The sequence below is a fragment of the Leptonotus elevatus genome, chromosome 12 (assembly GCF_054856555.1).
Source record: "Leptonotus elevatus isolate MCC_2025b chromosome 12, RoL_Lele_1.0, whole genome shotgun sequence".
NCBI lineage: Eukaryota > Metazoa > Chordata > Actinopteri > Syngnathiformes > Syngnathidae > Leptonotus > Leptonotus elevatus.
In genome coordinates, this window is record NC_141250.1 from 21383433 (window position 1) to 21403086 (window position 19654).

The 19654-nt window shown below is 40.3% G+C and overlaps 1 protein-coding gene across 9 annotated transcripts in view; it reads left to right on the forward strand.

Annotated features, from left to right (window-relative positions):
• The window catches only part of lrrfip1a (leucine rich repeat (in FLII) interacting protein 1a), a 32891-nt gene that overhangs the window by 12209 nt on the left and 1028 nt on the right, over positions 1-19654 (forward strand). For 2 of the 9 annotated variants that reach the window (XM_086090679.1, XM_086090681.1), the window contains 10 exons: positions 1521-1571; positions 8454-8480; positions 8559-8684; positions 8800-8871; positions 9972-10142; positions 10498-10590; positions 10759-10851; positions 10990-11082; positions 11855-11999; positions 12755-16947. In XM_086090679.1, the coding sequence (XP_085946805.1) occupies positions 1521-1571; positions 8454-8480; positions 8559-8684; positions 8800-8871; positions 9972-10142; positions 10498-10590; positions 10759-10851; positions 10990-11082; positions 11855-11999; positions 12755-16095 (4212 nt within the window). In that variant the 3' untranslated portion in view covers positions 16096-16947. Of the gene's footprint in view, positions 1-831; positions 874-1520; positions 1572-2310; positions 2341-2869; positions 2933-3013; positions 3044-4349; positions 4431-4804; positions 4874-6667; positions 6746-6851; positions 6951-8453; positions 8481-8558; positions 8685-8799; positions 8872-9971; positions 10143-10497; positions 10591-10758; positions 10852-10989; positions 11083-11854; positions 12000-12754; positions 16948-17560; positions 17611-18477; positions 18599-18679; positions 18760-18832; positions 18938-19654 lie in introns of those variants that run through there. The other 7 variants (XM_086090685.1, XM_086090684.1, XM_086090677.1 and 4 more) reach the window with 7 other exon arrangements.

Here is a 19654-nt window from a genome sequence, read left to right on the forward strand (position 1 = left end):
TTTGTGATATGCATATTGCATGGGCCAATATCGCTATATTGACATTTTTTCCGATATATTGTGCAGCTCTACTACTGCAGTACTATGGCTCGGGGTACCACGGTTTCAAATTTCGGTGTACGATTATAGTCTGTGAAAAAAAAAAACGCGGCTTTACGGTTAATCGTAAAACCGGTCAATAGCTGCACCCCTGATTATGACCTGGAAAAATGGATGCTACTTGTCTAGCATACTGTATTTCCTAAATGTCTACACCTAATTTAACGTTTGACCACATAAAAATATTTGCTTACTCCTGCGGCTGGAAAATACCCTACCAGGTTGTTTTAGGGGTTTTCCATGCTGCGACGATGAGGCGCTCTAAAGAAGCCACGAAAGCCCAAATGCTCAGCCTCACACGCTGGCTGCCAAGTCAGACTTACTCTCAGAATCTCCCAAATTCAGTACCACGTAGGTCAGTCTTTGCACATTTCCAGCAACTATCTTTAAAAAAATATATATTTCAAAACAATTGAATGAATTCACTTTACAGGACCTTTAATTTCTTATGTAATGACTCAGTTGAAATTGCACTAAAAACATCAAGTGTTCGACGTGAGCTGTTACTAACCATGATTAAAGCAAGGAGAACTTATATTAAGAGCGGTGATCAAATGTGTTCGACAACCCTGTCACAAAGAGACAAAGAGCATCATGAAGTGCTTTAATGTGAACTCTTTCGAATCTACCTCCATCTCCTGTGCGTGACCTGCATCTTTGTGGCGTCTCCTCCTTCACTTCCCCCCTCCTTTTCCCTTCATCACCTTCATCTGCCTTCCTCCCACCATGCAGGAGGACAGTGAGCGGTACTCGCGACCCTCACAGACACATACGGTTTGTAGTCCTCCCTTTTGTTTCCATCTCATCCGTCAAACAAATATTTTCGGTCCTTTGCTAGAATCTATGCTAAAGCTACTCAAATGTGTGGCTATTAGCAAAATGTGCATTCAAATCAAATTTCTTTGGAAAAATGAAATCAAAGATTTCAATTATTATTTTTTTTTATCCCATTCGGATTACGTAATGAAACAGGTTACATCGCAATAAAAAGTAGGAAATCTTTGAAACGTTTTTTTTAAGTCAATATTTAGAGTCAACAAAAGCATACTTTTGATTGTTACTCATGTGATAGTCAAATTCTTGGAATTAGGAATTTGGAGCATTCATCAATTATCAAAATGTTAAATAAATAAATAAATAACTCTTTAAAGTGACTCTATGTAATATGACTAACTTTTTAATTGAGCCACTGAAATGAATTACGTTTTCCAGAATATTCAAGTTTGAATTTCACCTACTCTTATACGTACCGGGAACGAATACGTCTTGTGTGTACAAGTTTTGTGTTCACATCTTGTTTCCACAACGTAGCACAATATTTCAACATCCTGTCTCACGATGGCGCTCTGCATTGGACCTAATTAATATTGGACAAAAAAACCCTAATTGTCCTTTGAAATCTGTCTTGTTCTCTCACACAGCTTTCAGATGACGACGAACGGACATCTGTGGGCAGCCGAGGCAGCGTCAGGGTCAGTATTAAAACACAAATTCTGAAGTTTCGGTGTGTGCGGTCTCGGTTTTGGATTGGGAAATGTGAAAATGCATTCTCTTGAACTGCTGCCCAAAACGGAGTCGCTGAGAGAGGACATACAGCATTATGGGAAAATGGATTTTGGAAATGCTTCTGTGAAATGTCTCTGAACGAGTCGTCTGGAGTTTTGATGGATTGTGACATGCAAATGTGGAAAAGCAATGTTTTAAAAAAAAATTTTTTTTTTATGGCAGCTCATGTGCACTTGTTTTTTTTCGAGACGGTGGGATCAACAAGTGTTGGAATTTTCTGTATCGTTTTGTTTTTAAAATTTAGTTTTTAATTAGTTTCGAGATCAGGTTTGTTAGCTTTTAGTTTTAGTATCATTTTTTTTATTTTTTTTATTGTGAACAATTATAAAAACATCTCTAAGTATTGTGCAGTAAAATAAAATCTGAAGAAAAACATTTGAAATGAACCCCCAAAAGCTCGTAATAAATTAATTGAGATGAAAAAGATGAAAACAAAGGACATTATCGCTATAATTATAGTCAGTTTTCGTTTGTTTAGTAAACGAAAAATGTAGTTTTCCATTTTTTTGTTTTAATTTCATTTCGCAAAACGAAAATGTGTTGTTAAAGGACTGATGGAAACTGTCTTGAATTTTAGGGTGGGAAATGGTTTCTTTTTAAAAGAGAGTCTGGCAGAGTCGCTGATGTTTTTTATCTCTTGCACAGTCGGATCTTGATGCAGTTTACGGTGCCGGGGTAAGACTGATGCTGTGGAATGAGAAATGTCAACAACAGAATCATTCTGTATGTTTTGTGCTGTATTTTTCTTTCCCGCCTGTGCATGAATGATACTACTGTGATGGCTTTTGAGCTTAGTGTATAATACATTAAACAGATTTAATATTGACATTTGCAGGTATCTACTATGAGTGCCTTGTTGCTCTTTCAAACAACATTCACACCCTTTCTTGATTTCTGATTGTGAATGTCTGACATTTGGTAACCTTGTGGTCAATGTGCTTCTTTTTTTTTTGCTGTCGCCTTGATTATTTAACCCAGTGTTTGCCAATGTTTCCCTTTTTTTTTTTTTTTTTTTTTTTTTTGTTTATGTTTCCCATAAACGAGGTCAATTTGATCCACAACATAACAGGAGTGACCGTGAATCCATTTTTGCGTGTTATTTTGGTGTACGTTGGTGTGGGGATTTCAGGTATCAGTTGCGTTGTGAAAACAATCTATTTGTTGGTATCCTCATCCTGATCTCATTCTTTCTGTCACCCTTAAGGGCTCGTCCTTGCTCTCGCAAAAGTCCAAGAAAAAGAAGAAACATAAGCACAAAGAGAAGGATGTATGTCATTGTCAAACAATTGCGGCTTGAATCGTCTTTGAGGGAAATGACAAATCACTTTTTGCACTCTTGCTTTTGTAGAGGAACGGCCATGATGTTCTGTCCAGCCGGGTTAGTAGCCGTTTGTTAAAAGTATGCAGAATTCGGTCAAATAATTCTATTGACACTGCAGTGGTTTGAGAAAACACCTAACACTCGATTAACTTGTTGTACTCTGAATTTGGAGGCTTTAACAAAAGTGAAAGTTGAGTGTTGTGTGTGTGCGCATGATTTGTTTACTTTGCTGATGAGCTCGTGTTGACCTACTACGTTTACTGGATTACGCATACGGTTGCAGGCTGGGTTTGATAAGCGTTGCCTTGTGACTGGCAGGTGACACGGCATCAAGGACACTTGTGTTGTTTCAGCACAAGCTCTTAAATAAGATAGTCCAACTGATATTACACTGCAAAAAGGACAGTAGAAAAATGAAGAAAAAAATATAGTAAAATAAGAAAATTATTACTTCAAATAAGCAAAAGTATCTGCCAACAGGACAAGAAAATTATACTTAAATTTACCTGTAAGATTTTAAAGAAAAAAGAAGAAAATAATACTAGGCCAATATCAACTGCAGCGGTCTTGAAAATAGTATTTTTATACTAAAATCAAGTAATATTGACTTTTTTCATGCTGTAATAAATATAACTATTTTCTTAGTATTTCTAAGTATTTTTTACGCTTGGATAACTAAGCGTGAGTGTCAAGCAGGGAGGTAACATGGCCCATTTTTATTGTCTTTGGTATGACCCAGTCAGGGATTGAACCCACAACCTCCGAGTCTGAGGGTAGGCATTCTGCCACGAGACCACTGAGCTGGAAAAAATGAGCTTAGTAAATATAACAAAACGAACCACCAAGCTATATTGCACTTTGGGCTGATTGTTTTCATACTTGTGTTTTTCCCATTTATCTTATTACGAGATTATGCAAAATCTTAAAATAAAAATATTCAATTTATGAAACCCCAGGTCAGGGCATTTAATGTTGGTTAGTTGCCATCTTAAAATGGGGGAAATGCTTGTCTTAAGACACTCAAGGCTAAGACTGTTTGATGAAATAAGATAATTAAGTAATGAGTATCTTAAAATAAGGATCAATTAATTGTCTTGACAATTTCATTTTAAGTAAAAAATAGCTTGTAAAAGCAAAATAAGTAAATGCTGGTTAAATTTAAGAAATTATATCTTACTTAAAATGTCACTTTTTGCAGTGTAATAATGGATTGTCCGTGGCATATTTTGGCAAAAACCTTTTGCAGACATGTTAAGACACATAAAACCCTTTGAAATTGTGGATGTCTCTTTTTTTTTATTATTATTATTGTCTTCATCCCAATCTTATTTTTGACTCGACGACTGTGGCCTCCCTCTCTCAGGCATCTTACGCCTCCTCTGACTTGTACACCCTCAATGGCCTGTCCACCGGCAGGAATCCGGGTTCAACTGGTTCCCACCAGGTTCGTATGGGGGAACAAAAAAAGACGAGGGCTGCCCTCGACTCGCACCTCTGTCAAAGAGACTCGTTTGCCAACATCACACTTGATCAGCCAGTCATATCATAGCCATCATTTCGTTGACTTTTTATGGACTCACCAGCCATTTTGCAGCACATTTGGATCACTCTTAAGCACTTGATTGAGGGCTTTTTTAGCCCCATAGCAAAGGATCAGGAATGGAGCACTGCCAGTCGACCACTTTTTAACTCTTGAGTAGCTTACATCCAGATGTGCATGAGGTTTCTTACCAATGAATAGCGATGTTTAAATGTAAACATGCTAAAGCGTGAGCAAGAAGTGTATGTGTCGTCTGTATCATGTCGCATGAAATACAGAGCTCCTTATACGAGGACGGTCTCTGCTCCGGCTCGCGGCGAGTGTCCGGAACCAACTCCGGCTCCCATGTAAGTGAATTTTTTTGGGCATGGACAAATTTTTGGTGTGGCGTGTGAGCTAAACAAATGATTAACTAATTTTGACATGTTGTGATTTGGTGTTAAAAGTTTGAATTTGTTTTGACTTGATGTGTGTGACGATATTCTAACAGCGCCTGGCAGATGTTTGAAGTGTGGTGGTGTTAAAACTAGTGCTGTCAAAGTTAAAGCATTAATTGATTAATTAATCACAAAAAAAGATCGGATTAATCACACTATTATTTTTTTACCATAGATTATCCTTTAGCGTGACAGCGGATGGCTACGTTTAAGGTAGCACAGGTTGTGTTTCAGCAATAAACATCATTTCACGCATTAAAGTAAAGCATTTAATTATTTGTTTGCGTATCACATTTAGAATATTTGTTCATGTCAAAATATTGGGGTCATTTTTTTTTTCATTTTAAATTATGCAAGTAATTAACTGATTAGAAAAAGAGGAGGATGAGCGTGTGCAGTGGATAAAATTTTTTGAAGACGTCCTCATAACATTAAATGTCAAAAGAATGAATACATAATTGGTGCTCTTAAAATTTGGCGGGAATTTTGGGGGGATAAAAAAGGCTTTTTTATTAAGCGATTAATCATGATTAATCAAAATTCAAAAATGTGGTTAATCTGATTAAAAAATGTAATCTTTGACAGCTCTAGTTAAAACGTAACTGATGATCCCTCCAATTTTTATTTTTTACAATTGCCGACATTATCTCATTAACTGCCAGCTGTTTTAAAAGCAAAGTTCCCCGTGTCGCCAGACGATTTAGAGCATTAATACAGATCTTTAATTCTGTGACAACAAAAGGACCGAAACTTTAAAAAAAAGAAAAAATCAGATCAACAAGCGAAGACAATTAGCTGCTTCTTTTTAATTTCAAAGAAATTTGTCAAACAAAGCAGGGATTTTGACATTAATAGTTTTTTTTGCTTTTCTGTCACCTCTGACTGCAAAACAACAAAAACAAGACTGAAAAAAGTTTTTGGATGGCAAAATACTAGCCTGGAAACCGTAAGCAATTGAGTCTGGCCGCAGTCTCATCAAGAGTATTTCTGAGATGAGCAAACAGACGGTGGAATTGAACCAATCAGTGAAGGGCGGACATAGCATCAGAAAAGCAACTTATGTGCACTACTTACATATTTTGACCTAGTGTAGTTGCCCTAGTTGGTGAACAAATATGGTCGCCTTTTTGCATATGCGCACCTCAGATCGTGTCTTAGATGGTATTTTGACACACATCTTCGTTTGAAATAAAATGCTTCCATTGTCGTCAGCTGCTGGAGTTTTAATGGCTTTGTGTTTCTGATCATTTAAAACTGATCTTAATGCTGAATGAAACTATTCAACACTCTGCCGTGCGCCATTTTCAGTGACGTTGTTCACGAAGAATACGTGCCAGTGAATAAAAGTACGGTTGGTTTTGAGCCGAGCCGCGCTCGAGGGCAAGCTGCCCAGACCCAAAAAGTGGGTGTGGCTTGCCAGGCTATCAAAAATACTGAAGTGTCCCATCATATCAACGTACTTCTTTGACACCGACTACTACCCTCCTCTTACCCGGGGCTTGGTGTGGCATCTTGTGGTATCAAAGACCTCAGAACACATGAATTGGGTGACTACATAAATAAATGACGAGTTGAACAAGTAACTGACTAGAAATATGAAGACTTTGTGAATGATGAAGCGCAAATAGGCACGCATCTTGAGACGAGCTTGAGCATGTGCATGTTTTTGACATGGAAGCGTCACCGTGTGTGTTTCCTTGACAGCCTTTAGAGTACAGTAGCTACCGCAGCTCCAACTCCAGAACTTCCAGCCGGGCCAATTCTGCCCGTACCAGCCCAGTGGTGAGCCCTCCAGATAGCCTGCCTGCTGAAATCTTTTGTTTGGTGGACGGTTATGACACTTTTTGTTTGGCTGTGTGTCGTCTCAACCCTGTGGCGGCCAATCTAGGACAACTGTGGCTCTGTTGTCAGTCTGATAAGAAGCACTTCCAGTAGCAGAGGACTCCCCAGGGATCTGGACGATGTTACTATACCCGATTTTTCTGACGTGAGTCTCGTTTGTACCCGCAGGAGGCCGAGACCTCTGTCTGAGATTGCTGTTTTAGTCTCCTGCATCCTTCCTTTTGTGCAATTAACCCAACAAGGGATTGTGTTTGTTTCTTGTTTCATTGGTTGATTTGTGTGTTTGACTGGACAGATTTGAGTCAATTTAACTCGCAAGATAACGTTGAAAGGATTGCTTTGTTAATCTGAAGATCGGTTCTTAATCTCTTAGCTTGTCTAATGTGCTAGTCAGTACATACAGTTTCATATTTACAGCCGTCACATCCTCGTGTTTGTGTCAGAATTTTGAAGGTAAATTTATTTTGTAATTGCTCGTGTACAATCCAGTCAAGAGAGCGTAAATCATTTTACCTATTGAAAATAATCTGGTTTTTATCATCCCCTTAGTTTTTCAATTTTGTTGTACAAAGGTATTGCCAAATTTACACATGAGACAATTTGAATGCTCTTTTTTTCTCATCAAAGCAACACTAAGGAACTTCCAGTTTATGTTGATTTATGGCAGCGCCATATCAAACAAAAGCGGTAATGTTATGCCTGAAGGAAGACCACATTTCCCATGAGGACAAGCGCATTGCGTTGTTTTTTAGCTCACGCCAGCGAGTGAAAGCCAGGTCAATGTTGATCCTTTTATCCGGGTAGCTTTCCTTTTTCTTTTTTGTCTCCTCAGACAAAACTTTTCATATGTTTTGCAGCCTCTGCCAGGAAATCAGTAATAGTGCGTCAACATTCAAATTGCCTTCCGTTTTAGTAACAAAAAGGTAAAGGGGGGAAGAGACGTATGTCCTAAAGCAGTCAGCACATTTGTAGTTTTTTGTGTGGCAGTGTTCCTATCCTCCTCAATGTTGCTTCGTGCCATTAAAAATGATTCCCCTCAGGCCATGGCAAAGGTACCCTTCAACTAGTTTTAAGTTGATGTTTCATCGAAAAAGTTATGAAAATATTTTATTAAGGTTGAAAAGTTCCTTAGTGCTACTTTAATGCATTGCTGAGATATCGGATCGAGAGGCATTGATCGGGAGTCGGGACAGCCCTGCTCCGGTGTGCAAACAAAATCAATCTTTTCTTCGCCGCCTATTTCCGCTCATGTGTCTGCGTGCAAGCCGTTCAGAAAAGTGCCAATTTGCTACACTAATTGACTAGTGTAATTTGGTGATGATGAAGTGCTGCCTCTGCATGTGAAAATACATGCAATTGGGTTCTCTTCTTCACACTATGGACTTCTAAAGCTGTGTTGGCCCCTCAATGGAGTGTGGCTGTTGGGCTCACTAACATGTGTGTCAAAACTGATCCTTTGGGGCACATCTGAACTGAAAATATGAACATGCTTCTTTTTTTTTTCAATTGTGGGGGGAAAAAAAGTGTGATGCTGAATGACCTGAATTAAGGATTTTGGAACTGGTCTTTTTCTTGTCTGGTTGTGAACCCTGTGGCCAAGTATGTCCGCCTGACTTGGCTCTAAATTGCTTTTTATCTGCCTCCGCAGGTAGACGACAGGGATTATCTTGAGAAAGTAAGTGGAACAACAAACACTGAGCAGGTTCTGCTGCCTTTTTTTATTTGCGTTACTCAACTGTCACTTTTTTTGCAGGGTTCTCGAACAGCTTCTGCATTAACGGCGACCACTCTCGCCTCTCTGGGCGGAACTTCCTCACGGAGAGGAAGTGTCGAAACGGCCATCACGCTAGATGCTGAAACAGCCACAAGAGAAATTAAGGTAGCGCCGCAGATCATCTGCATAAACGTGTCAGTACTTTGCCCTCCTGCTTTTGCCTCTGCCAAGCTCTCTCACTGATGCTTCCCTTGCACACCGCTGTTGCTCTTTTCACCAGGAAATTCATGAACTGAAGGATCAGATTCAAGATGTGGAATCCAAATATACTCAGAACCTAAAAGAAGTCAAGGTATAAGAACCTGAGACTGATTTTTAATGTCTGCGCCGTAATTTACTTGACTTAAATGAGTGCAACTATTTCAGTCCTTCCCTGTTTAGAAAGTGTTAAGTTATTAACATTGTTTTTCAGTTTTAATTTATATTTTAGCCGTTTTGGATTTAGTTATAGCAGTATGGCTCAATGAATAGGATTATATTATCTGTCTCACTCTCAGAAGAAGGGCAACGGGTTTATTCCATTTGCTATCTTGAAGGGAGTTTTAGTCTGGGGCCGGTCTCTGCCGGTCGGAAGGGAGGCACAGGCTGATTATTATTGTTTTTCTCTAATCTGATTTATACCCATGGGAACAGAGTTGTAAACAAATGTACTGTGGGCTGATGGGAGGAGGCTTTTCGTATTCACCCACTTTTCAATAAATAATGATGTGCCGGGGTAGACGAGACACAATCTGATGGAACACGGCTTCAGTGTCATGAGTTTTTGTCATCAGAAGCTTCTGATAATTATAATACCTTTGCAAAGGGACTTCTTCACCAGAATCTCACCATTCAGTTAATTGAACACGCAAAGAGTACAATATAAATATTGTCTACTCTAACAAAAGTTAGACCATTGAACTTGGCCTTGTATCATACATATATGTTTATAACGAAATTACCTTACAAACATAATTGGTATTTATTTGAATGTTATTATTCTAGATAAAATAACATTTCACAAATTATTAGCTATATAGAAGACCAATTATGAGCATGCATAGTGCTCAACAGCACCATCTGGTGGGGACAATTGCAAAGTAATTTCCAGGAAAAAAAAGCACACTGCCATTAACTTTTGAACCAAAAGAAAGTCAGGACTAAGAATTTAAAGATTAAGTCAAGATCATGACCAGGTTTATTAAGTCCTAACCCCATAAGTGGTCCTGATGCCATGACCTACACGATACAACTCACCATTCACTTTTCAACTTCATTTCTCATTTAGCAGGTACGCTAAACTGCATTTATGCTTTCTCTCGTGTTTCTACATATTATACGTAACAAGATCAAAAATGAATTGTCCCAAAGTTGTCAAGTTCATATTCTGCATGTGCCGGTACATGTTTCTAGGAGGCGCTGACTGAAGTGGAGGAGAAGTACCGCAAGGCCATGGTGTCCAACGCCCAACTGGACAATGAAAAAAGCAACCTGATGTACCAGGTGGACACGCTCAAAGACTCGCTGACAGAACTCGAAGAACTCCTGTCCGAGTCGAGGCGCGAGTTTGAGGACAAGGTCAAGGTATAGCGTGCAATTGTGTATTTCCCTTTACGGGTTGTCAGAGGACCAGCAAGGCATTCTCGATCTCAGTTGGGTTCTGGGGCTGCTTTGTATCTGGTACTGAGGGGTCTTGGAAGACGGTACAACGAAATCTCAAGACGACCAAGTCATTCCAGAAGGAAATTTACTCACTGCCCAGTGTGAGAAAGTTTAGCCATGGGTCCTTCAAACAGTTTTATGACCCGAGAAGACGCACACAATATTTAACGAAGATCACTTTCATTAGTTGTCGTGGGGTTTCTTCGTGTGTGTTTTTTTTTTGGTCTGTGTGTATCTTCATTGACTTCCAATTCCCCCCCCCCCCCCCCCCCCGCAGGAGTTTGAACGCGAGAAGCATGGCCACAGTGTGCTTCAGTTCCAGTTCAACGAAATGAAAGAGACGCTGAAACAAAGCGAGGAGCTGCTAAATGTGAGTATTTTTATTCACCGTGAGCAGGAGCAGACAGAAAACAGGCCCGTCCGTCACTCGCACGCTCGGATTTCATTTCACGCATATTTTCCTTTCACACACAAAAACCTTGTCTCTGTTTTCTTTTTCCTCCGCTTTTATTTCATCTGTCTTCTCTTGCCGCTGTAGGAGATCCGCCAGTTGCGTATGAAACAGGAGAGTTTTGCTAGGGAGATATCTGACTTGCAGGAGACGGTGGAGTGGAAGGATAAGAAAATTGGGGTACGGCCCGCTTCTGCGGCGTCTGTATTTTCTGTCATCGACTTTGGCCGGCATGAAAATGACGTCACTGTTCTTACTTTCTCTTCTGGCTCCACACGTTTCGCTTTCCTCTCCGTTCTGCAATGCCAATCTGCTCAGGCCTTAGAGCGACAGAAAGAATACACGGATGCAATCCGAAATGAGCGAGATGAACTCAGAGAAGAGGTGGTGAAGCTGAAAGATATTCTAAAGGTACTGCGTTTGCTCAAAATGTTTGCCAAACACATCTTGTGGAGATCGACAGCAACAATATGTTTTTTTTTTTATTATTTGGTAGCAAGTGGAAAAACTCTCCTAAATTTGTCTTTGAAGGATCTTTTGAAATGTCAAAAATGACTCTTAAATGGCCACTTCAAACCAAAATGGAAGACTTTGACTTTCCTTGTGTGTTTTTCCTCATAATAGATATGCCTACCGAAATTCATGAATGAAACTGGATTTGGAGGTTGAAGGCTTTTTTTGTAAGCACTCACAATGGCTATTTATTTGGTCGAAGAAAGTCTATGACAAAGTAATGTAGAAATCTTATGTGAAAATGCAGCAAGGACGCTGGATATTGGTTGGGCAAGTCGTATAACAGGACAAACGTAAAATTCTCAAGGACACTTTCCTGAAATTGAACAGGAAGTCAGACATTTTGCAGCCATTTTGGACGAATTCCAGGGCTTGGACTGACAAATTACTACGAGAAAATTTGCCCAAATAAATCCAAATTGGAAGCATTTATCTTAAACAGATGTCTCACGCTAAATTACCACTTCTTCTTTCTTTTTTTTTTGCCCAAGCCATTTTGTGTTGGTGAAGCATAGCATTGAAGTTTAATGATCTGTACAAGGATTTTTCATGAAAAACCTAAACATAAAAAGCGGCCGCTTTTATCTTTTTTTTTTTTTTTCATTAATGAGAATAGTTTAATGTGAAGCTTATGATAGCGACCGACTGTTTTGTTTTGTTTCCCCCCCAGAAACACGGAATAGTACTGGGACCCGATCTGAGCATCAATGGCGATGCTAGTGAGACGGAAACAGACGTCACCACCGGTGGAGACGGCGCCCCCCAGCCGGCTCAGGGTTCGACGACCTCCCCCTCGGAAGGGAGCAGCATGCTCGGTAAAACACACTTTGGAAGCAAAGCATCTTTCCTCTTATGCATGGCTTTGCATCAATCCAACTGACCACAATTGTCTGTCGTTTGAATTTTAATAATTGTACTTTTGGACTAACCTCTTGAGTTTTCACTCTCTCTGGGGCTTCTTATGACACCTCTGATTTGTATCAAATAGCTTTAAGAGGAACGACACACCATTATTTCATCATAAGGGGTCAATTAGGATCTAATAGCAAACCATTTGAATTACATTTATGTTATTTCTGACTGAATTTCCACCAATTATCTACAGTATTTAGTCAAGCGAGTCAAGGCTTCTAAAATTTACATGTGATTTCTCTTCTATCGTTCTCTGGAAGAAAAAAAAACTTCAAAAAAAGTGATTTACTGTGGGGGCGGAAAAACTGCATTTGAACCCTTTCAAATATTTGTAAAGCTTTTTATTTGTTCCTCTTTTTCCTCATATATCCGTTAAAAGCTGTGAATGTTACTGATGTCATGTGGTGTGGTGACTGAGGTAACTTGTGCTTCTGTATCTGACACCGCACAGATGTTCAGCTTGTCAAAATCTCAATTGTGGTCTTCTCTATGCATTCTCCTACACCACTGGTGCTTCCCCCCTGGTCCCTCTTTTTCTATGCGGTTCTCTTGAATCAAAACGGGTTCTTCTGCTGTCACGTCTCCTACTGAAGGCTGCTCTTGAAAATGACGCCTCCGTTCGGCCTCCTTTCACCGTATGCTCTTCATGATTTCTCAGGAAGCTCAGAGAAGACTCAGTTGCGAAGTAGAGGAAAGGAAGAGGTGGATCAACAACGGCGCGGAGAAGTGTTTGAGGAAGGCCGGACGAGTCAACTGAGCGCGGGCAGGCTCTCGAAAACTGATGAGACGTCAGGGCCCGTTATCGAAAATCACAGTGGTCTTAGCCAGGGCGTGCAGATTGCACCGCCGGTCGCAAACACCGGGGATGAAATATTGCAAGAAAGCGCAAGTCCTGCTGAAACAATTCCACCGGTCAACTGTGATTTAGAGGAAACGGACACACAAATAAATGGCAGCACGGAAGAGAAATCTACGCAGCCAAACAAACATCAAATCAATGAGGAAGGTCATTTAATGAAAACAGAACTATTTGTCAAAGAACCGTGTCCCCAAGAAAATCTAGCAGATCATGAAACAAGTTGCCAAGTAGATGTTAATGAGTCCGAATCGTGTCACCAAGAAGAAATAAAAGATTCTGGATCGCATCCCCATCAAGAAGTTAATGATGATTCTGAACCATGTCTTCAACGAGATGTTGTTCATTTTGAATCTTGTCCCCAAGAAGATCTAAAATACTCTGAACTATCTCCCGGTGTACAAGATGTTAAAGATCCGGAATCGTCTCTCAAAGTATATGTGACAGATTTGGAATCGCGTTCCCAAGAAGAAGACGTAAGCGATCCAGAATTATGTCGCCATGGGGATGCCAAAAATTCGGAGTCACGCCTTCGAGGAGATAAACAAGATTCTAAATTCTATTCTGAAGTAAATGTCAAAGATTTTGAATCATGTCCAACAGAGGAAGACCTGAAAGATCCAGAATTATGTCTGGAAGTATTTGTGAATTCTGAATTGCTTCCTCAAGATAGCATACCAAGTTTTGACTCGCTTCACCAAGTAGATGTCAAAGGTTCTGAAAATCATCCCCAAGAGGATATGAACGATTCAGAATCATTTGCCAAAGGAGCTCCAAATTATTCAGAGTCATGTCCCCAAGTACAGACTGTCAAAGATTCGGATTCTAGTCCCCAAGTAGATGTAAAAGATTTTGAGTCACATCCACTTCAACAAGACACAAAAGATCCAGAGTTAGGTCTCCACGTGGATTCCAAGGAATCTGAATCTTGCCCGCAAGAAAATGTTCAAGATTCTAAATCACATTGCCAAGTAGAAGATGGCCAACATTTGGAATTGTGTCCTCACATAGATGTGAAAGATTCTGAATTCTGCTCTCAAGAAGGCATACAAGATTTTAACTTGTGTCCTCAAGTAGACGTCAAAAATGTTCAATCGCATCTCCATGAAGAAAACGAAAAAGATCCAGAATTGCGTCCCCTCGTAGACGTAAAAAATTCTGATTTGTGTCCTCAAGTGGAAGATGTAAAGGATTCTGACTCGAAGCCCCAACAGGATGTAAATGATTCTAAATTGTGTTCCCAAGTACTAGTTGCCAAAGATTCAGAACCTTGTCTGCAATTAGTCGATCCCGAGTCCAACACTGAACTGCAGCATGAAACTGCTGAGGCAAACAGCGACGGGTCGGGAACCATTTTAACCAAGCATGCGTGTAAGACGGGTGGGAAAAAGAAAAAGAAGAAGAGGAGAGGCAAAAAGAAAGGCGCCTCCCTTGAGGAACGAAATCCGCCAAGGGACAAAATGGAGGAAAATGTGCCGGATCAACAAAACGTTCAGATAGCAGATTTAGGAGACGCTGGGTCTGCTGCAGACTGCGGCGCCGACAGTCACGCAATTGAAAGCCTCAAGGAATCAACTGCTCATCAAGTCGATGCCGCGGAACACGCTGAAACCTCCAATGTTCAAAATTCCAAAGAATCCAAGATGGAACAGATACTCAATCTGGATGAGCAAAACCGAGAACATTTGGAAGACGGAAAAGTACAAACCGGACCCGAAGCACCAATTGAGACCTTTTCGCAGACAAAAAGGGATCACAAACGTCAAGAAAGTTTGGATTCTGTGGAAGTCCAGGACGGATGTGAGCCAGAGGTCGATCGCTGTCGAGCTGATCTTACTTGTGAAATTTGTGACGAAGACGACTTCGTTTTAGAGGACGTCGGTACCGTCGACATTTCAGGCCAAGGGGACACAAGTCCATCCGGTTTTGTCCAGCATGAAGGTGAAACGAGCTCTGAAACTACAAACTATCGCGAAGACGACCCCGTAACCAAGTTAGACGCGGAAAGCCGGGTTGAAACGACTCATTTTGAAACTTCCGAAAGTCAGAATCAGCTGCATGCGATGTCGGCCCATGACATCCGTGAAAGCCTCCAAGATGCCGCAGCGTCGCCGTCGGAGCCGCCTGCTGCGGTAAATCCCGACACCCTCGGCGAGGAAGTTTTCCAACGGGAAATTCAAGAGGGTGAGGAGCCAGAAACCGAGTGCGAGTACAGATTTCAAAAGGAAAATGAAGAATTGCTCAATGTAGTCCAGCGAGACAACTCCTTGTGTGACCTTGACGACGAGGGGGAGGAGCTACTCGTAGAAGCTCAAATTGAGCCTGTTGCTGACAGACAGACATTGCTGTGCGAAGAGCACGTTGTTGACGCAAAAGAGAAAACAAGATGTGAAGTCAGTAATGACAAATCAGCTCCTGGAGAGCAACCGGAGGAGCACGAAAACTGTGACCAGGAAGTGACTTGTCTAGACTCTTACCAACAGGACAGTGGGCAGGATGTTGATGATGATGATGATGATGATGAAGATGAGAAAGGGCTGTCCTTTGATTTTGACGACACGGATCTCGACGCGGCCATGGAGATGGAGACGGTTGAAAAAACGGAGCGGCGGGAAGTTGAAGAGGTCCCGTCGGATGAACTCGATCCCGATAATGAGAGTAATGCTGAAAAGCAAAAGGTTGGAGATGCTGCTGAGGTCGCGCCCGAGAATCAAGAGCCGAGCGACGTCGAGATGGCCGTCGAGGCCCTGCCGGATGAATGCAGTAATAATAATAACAACAGTAATATTGAACACCCGAAGGATAGAGAGGCGTGTGCACATTTGGCCGCGTCAGGTAACAAGTACAAACAAAAGTTTCTGCTTGAGGCGGAACGTTTGGAAACTGTCGACAACGTGAATGAAGAAAGCCACATGACGGAGGACGGAGAGTCTTCCATCGCTGGACTTCCACAAAGTACGGGCAAAGAGCAACTCGCACCCGGGGCTGCATCTTTACCGGCAGGAGCGTTGGATGTTGTTGAAAAGCCGCAAGATTTAAGTGCGACCGTCAACCATAGAGAGACGCACGTCTCTGGAAAAGACGGCAAGAAAAATGGCAAGAAAGGCAAAAACAAGGGCAAAGATGAGTGTAAGGTGACTTAGCACTTACATTTCAAAATATTGTTTTGTTTTTTACTGTTCACGCAGGCTCTTGACTTGACTAAATTGATGGCTGTTAGCTCATCAATGGACTTTTTTTTTTTTTTTTTTTTTTGCAAGTTGTATGGGCCAAAAAAAAAAGTAGTGAGAATGCCAATTGCAAGCTTTTTCAACAAGTCTGTATATAATTACACCACTTCTCGATCGTTTTGAGTTTACTTGTTTCCCCACTATTTAAGGAACCTGTTCAGCTCTTTGTGTTATAGTTAACTGATACAAAATTGAGAGAAAAAAATGACTGAATGTTACGCTATAGTTTTTCTATGTGAGTGAAGATGAAGCTTTTCATCCACGGCAATGTTGGATTAGTATTTGGGTATGGGGTTAGGATTAGCATTAGCGTTAGCGTTAGCATTAGCGTTAGCGTTAGCGTTAGCGTTAGCCGTTTAGGGATGTGGGAGTTGTGCTAGCCTAAAGAGTTAGCGTTAGAATAAGGGTTAGGAGTTAGGATTGGGCTTTGACAGTAGGGTTAGGTCCAGAAGTTTTGGCTAGCGTTTGGATCGGGGTTCAAGGTAGTAGTTGGGATTGGGGTTTACGGCACGCACAAAACTTCACAAGATAAATGTCGCTTTTTGTTGCACTTAATCAATGTGGTCCGTCCACAATAAAAAGATGGAACAAAAAACATGTCATGTCATAATTGAGAAATGTTGAGTTTAAAGCATTGCATTTTTTTTCACAGTCAACCTCGTTCATGATTTTTATTTTTATTTGTATTTTTTTGCAACCTATCCTCTTATTGTACGCTGTTAGAGCAAAGCAATAAAATGATGACTTTGGCGCCATCTGGTGGAACTTTGTTGTTAGCTTTACTTTGCTGGTCCAATTTGTCTGCATTCCCAAACATTTCATATTGTGCTTTAAAGCGACTTTAATGTTTTATAACGTTAAGTGCTAGTGCACATATTTATTTCCCCATGTGCGAATCGTGTCAGATTGCGCAAGCATGTTCGTTCACCCGTTATGCAAGCTGAAACTATTGATGAGCCTCACATGAAAGTGTTTTTGTTGAATTGTGCTGTAATAGATATTTTATGGGTCTCAGTAATGAAAACAAACAGCAAATGTAATATTTTGTGAGTGCACTGCAGTTGTCCGTGCCAAGTTGCCATGTGACCTCCTCTCCCGAGATTGTATGCATGTTGCCTGACCTCCCTCACGCTCTGCTCCGTCAACCCCTCCATGGATGCATGCATTTTTTGCATGCATCTGCCTCACAACCCGGCACCCCCACCCCTCACACCGCACCTTTGGCTCCACCCACTCCCGGTATGTTCACTTGTGCAGTCCTGATTTATATTCATGTTAATCCATAAACATCCCTGATAGTATTTGCGGCTTGTGTTGCTGTTTGTTTGTTCTCTTAAACTTTATTTTTTTTTCATTCCCCCTGCCATTTTCCTCCCAGAGATTCGTCTCAGGAAACTAGTGGACGAGCGTGAAAAGATGATCGAGCAGGTGAGTTGACACATGTATGGATGTAGCTGCTCTGAATAACAGAACCACCCTAATGACTATAAAAGGTAGTACGGCTGCTCCATTATGAAGAAAATATTAAGCACGGTTATTTTGGTAATAATTGAAATCACGATCATGAGGACGGTCTTTTATTTTTTGGGTACAAAACAAGAAATTGTTCAAATGTACAAAATATTAAGACAAATTTTTTTTTAAAAATGAAACAATATAATTATTCATGTTCCTTTTGGATGAAACTAAATTTATTAAATTAGTTATTTTAAAAGGTGCTACTGTACAAATTTCAAACTACTCAAACAACTCAAAATTAGTATATATAAATATATAATATTTTTTTTACAATTACCCTGGCTTTGTAATTGTGGAATGTAATAATTGAAATTGTAATTGAATTTTGATTAATTGCACAGCCCTAGGAAAAAGGTGCCACAAAGTTATGCAGGTTAAAACAAGACTGCCCTAAAATTTGCGCAGGTACAAATACGACTCCCATCGACGGCCCTAAAAGTTGTGCAAATTAAAATAAAACCACCAAAACGTGTGGAGGTTAAAATACTACCATTAAAATAAAGAGACTGTAAACACCCAAAATTGACAGAGGGTAAAAGGTTAAAAAGACCGCGTAATTGGCCAAAAGTTATGCAGGTAAAAGTAAGACTTCCATTAAAAAAATAAATTAAAAAAAGTTAGCGGGAAGGTTAACATAAATATCTAAAGTCACACAAGTAAAAATAGGATTACTGTAAAGCCAGAAACTAAAAAAAATCATTTTATCCTCTCAAGTAGGTTGTTGTGATCTTTCAAGTTACCCCCCCCCCCCTTCACTCTTGTTTTTTTCTTCCTCAGATAAAGAAGTTGAAAGCTCAAGTGGACCAGAAAAGCCCGAAAAATGTCACGGATGGCAGTTTGAGTGCAGAGGGTGAACTTTTGGAAAACGGGAATGATCCCAACATTATTGAACTGCAGAGTAAGCGTGCACAAAAATAACTTCTTCTTTTTTTTCTTCTTCCCTGCAGTTAATAATAATAATTTGTGTTTATTCCATCAGGAGATTCCAGCAGGCAAATCGGCGACATGAAGTTCAAACTAGTAAAAGCCGAGCAAGAAGTGACTGCATTGGAACAAAATGTGAGATGAATAAATCCATTTTGCAGCTATTCGACAAAGAGCGTCACATTTTCCTTTCATTGTTGTTGCGCAGGTGAGCAGACTCGAGGGACAGGTGAGCCGCTACAAGTCGTCGGCTGAAAATGCAGAAAAGGTGGAGGACGAGCTCAAAGCGGAAAAGAGGAAGCTGCAGCGAGAGGTTTGGTGTTTCACAGATCTTTCACTTAGACATCGATGGGCGGGGTTTCGTAGTCCAGACATTCAGTCACAGTTACTTATTTATGTATTTTTTTAAATGTGTTCAAGTGAATTAATGACGCTTGAATTCAAGACATTATTAATATATAAAATATACCGGTATTTAAAAACATTTTCGGAGCGAGTAAAATAAATGGATAAGAGAAATTTTGCAGTCATCCTGGGGTTTTTTGTTTTGTTTTTTTAACAAACAATCACCTCACAATATAACAAAGATGTGTACGGAATGGACCCGACAGCCCTCGCTTTCTGTAGGCATAAAAATCGGAATTGAAGAGGATTTGACATCGGGTACGATTCAGCAAAAACTCCTTTTGAGCTTGAAATACTTCGTTTGTCCTGTTCTGTCAAATTCAGTTTCGAATAAAATATTGTGCAGCCATCCGTTGGCCGGCAATAGAACGAACCCAAAATAAACGGCGGCAGAACAAAATAGTCAAAAATTGTCACTCCTAAAATTGGTGTTAGCTCGAATCCACAATGGAGAAATTTGTACTGTGTTCAAAAATTGACATGGGTCTTATGTCCAAATTGTTAAAAAGATTTATGTTGATTAGTAGTATTAAAAAAATTCATGTTGCTGGGTTAACTACACAGTACTTTAACTCATTCATTCGCAGCCATTTTTTTACTGAAGCAACCCCCTTCGCTCCTGGCT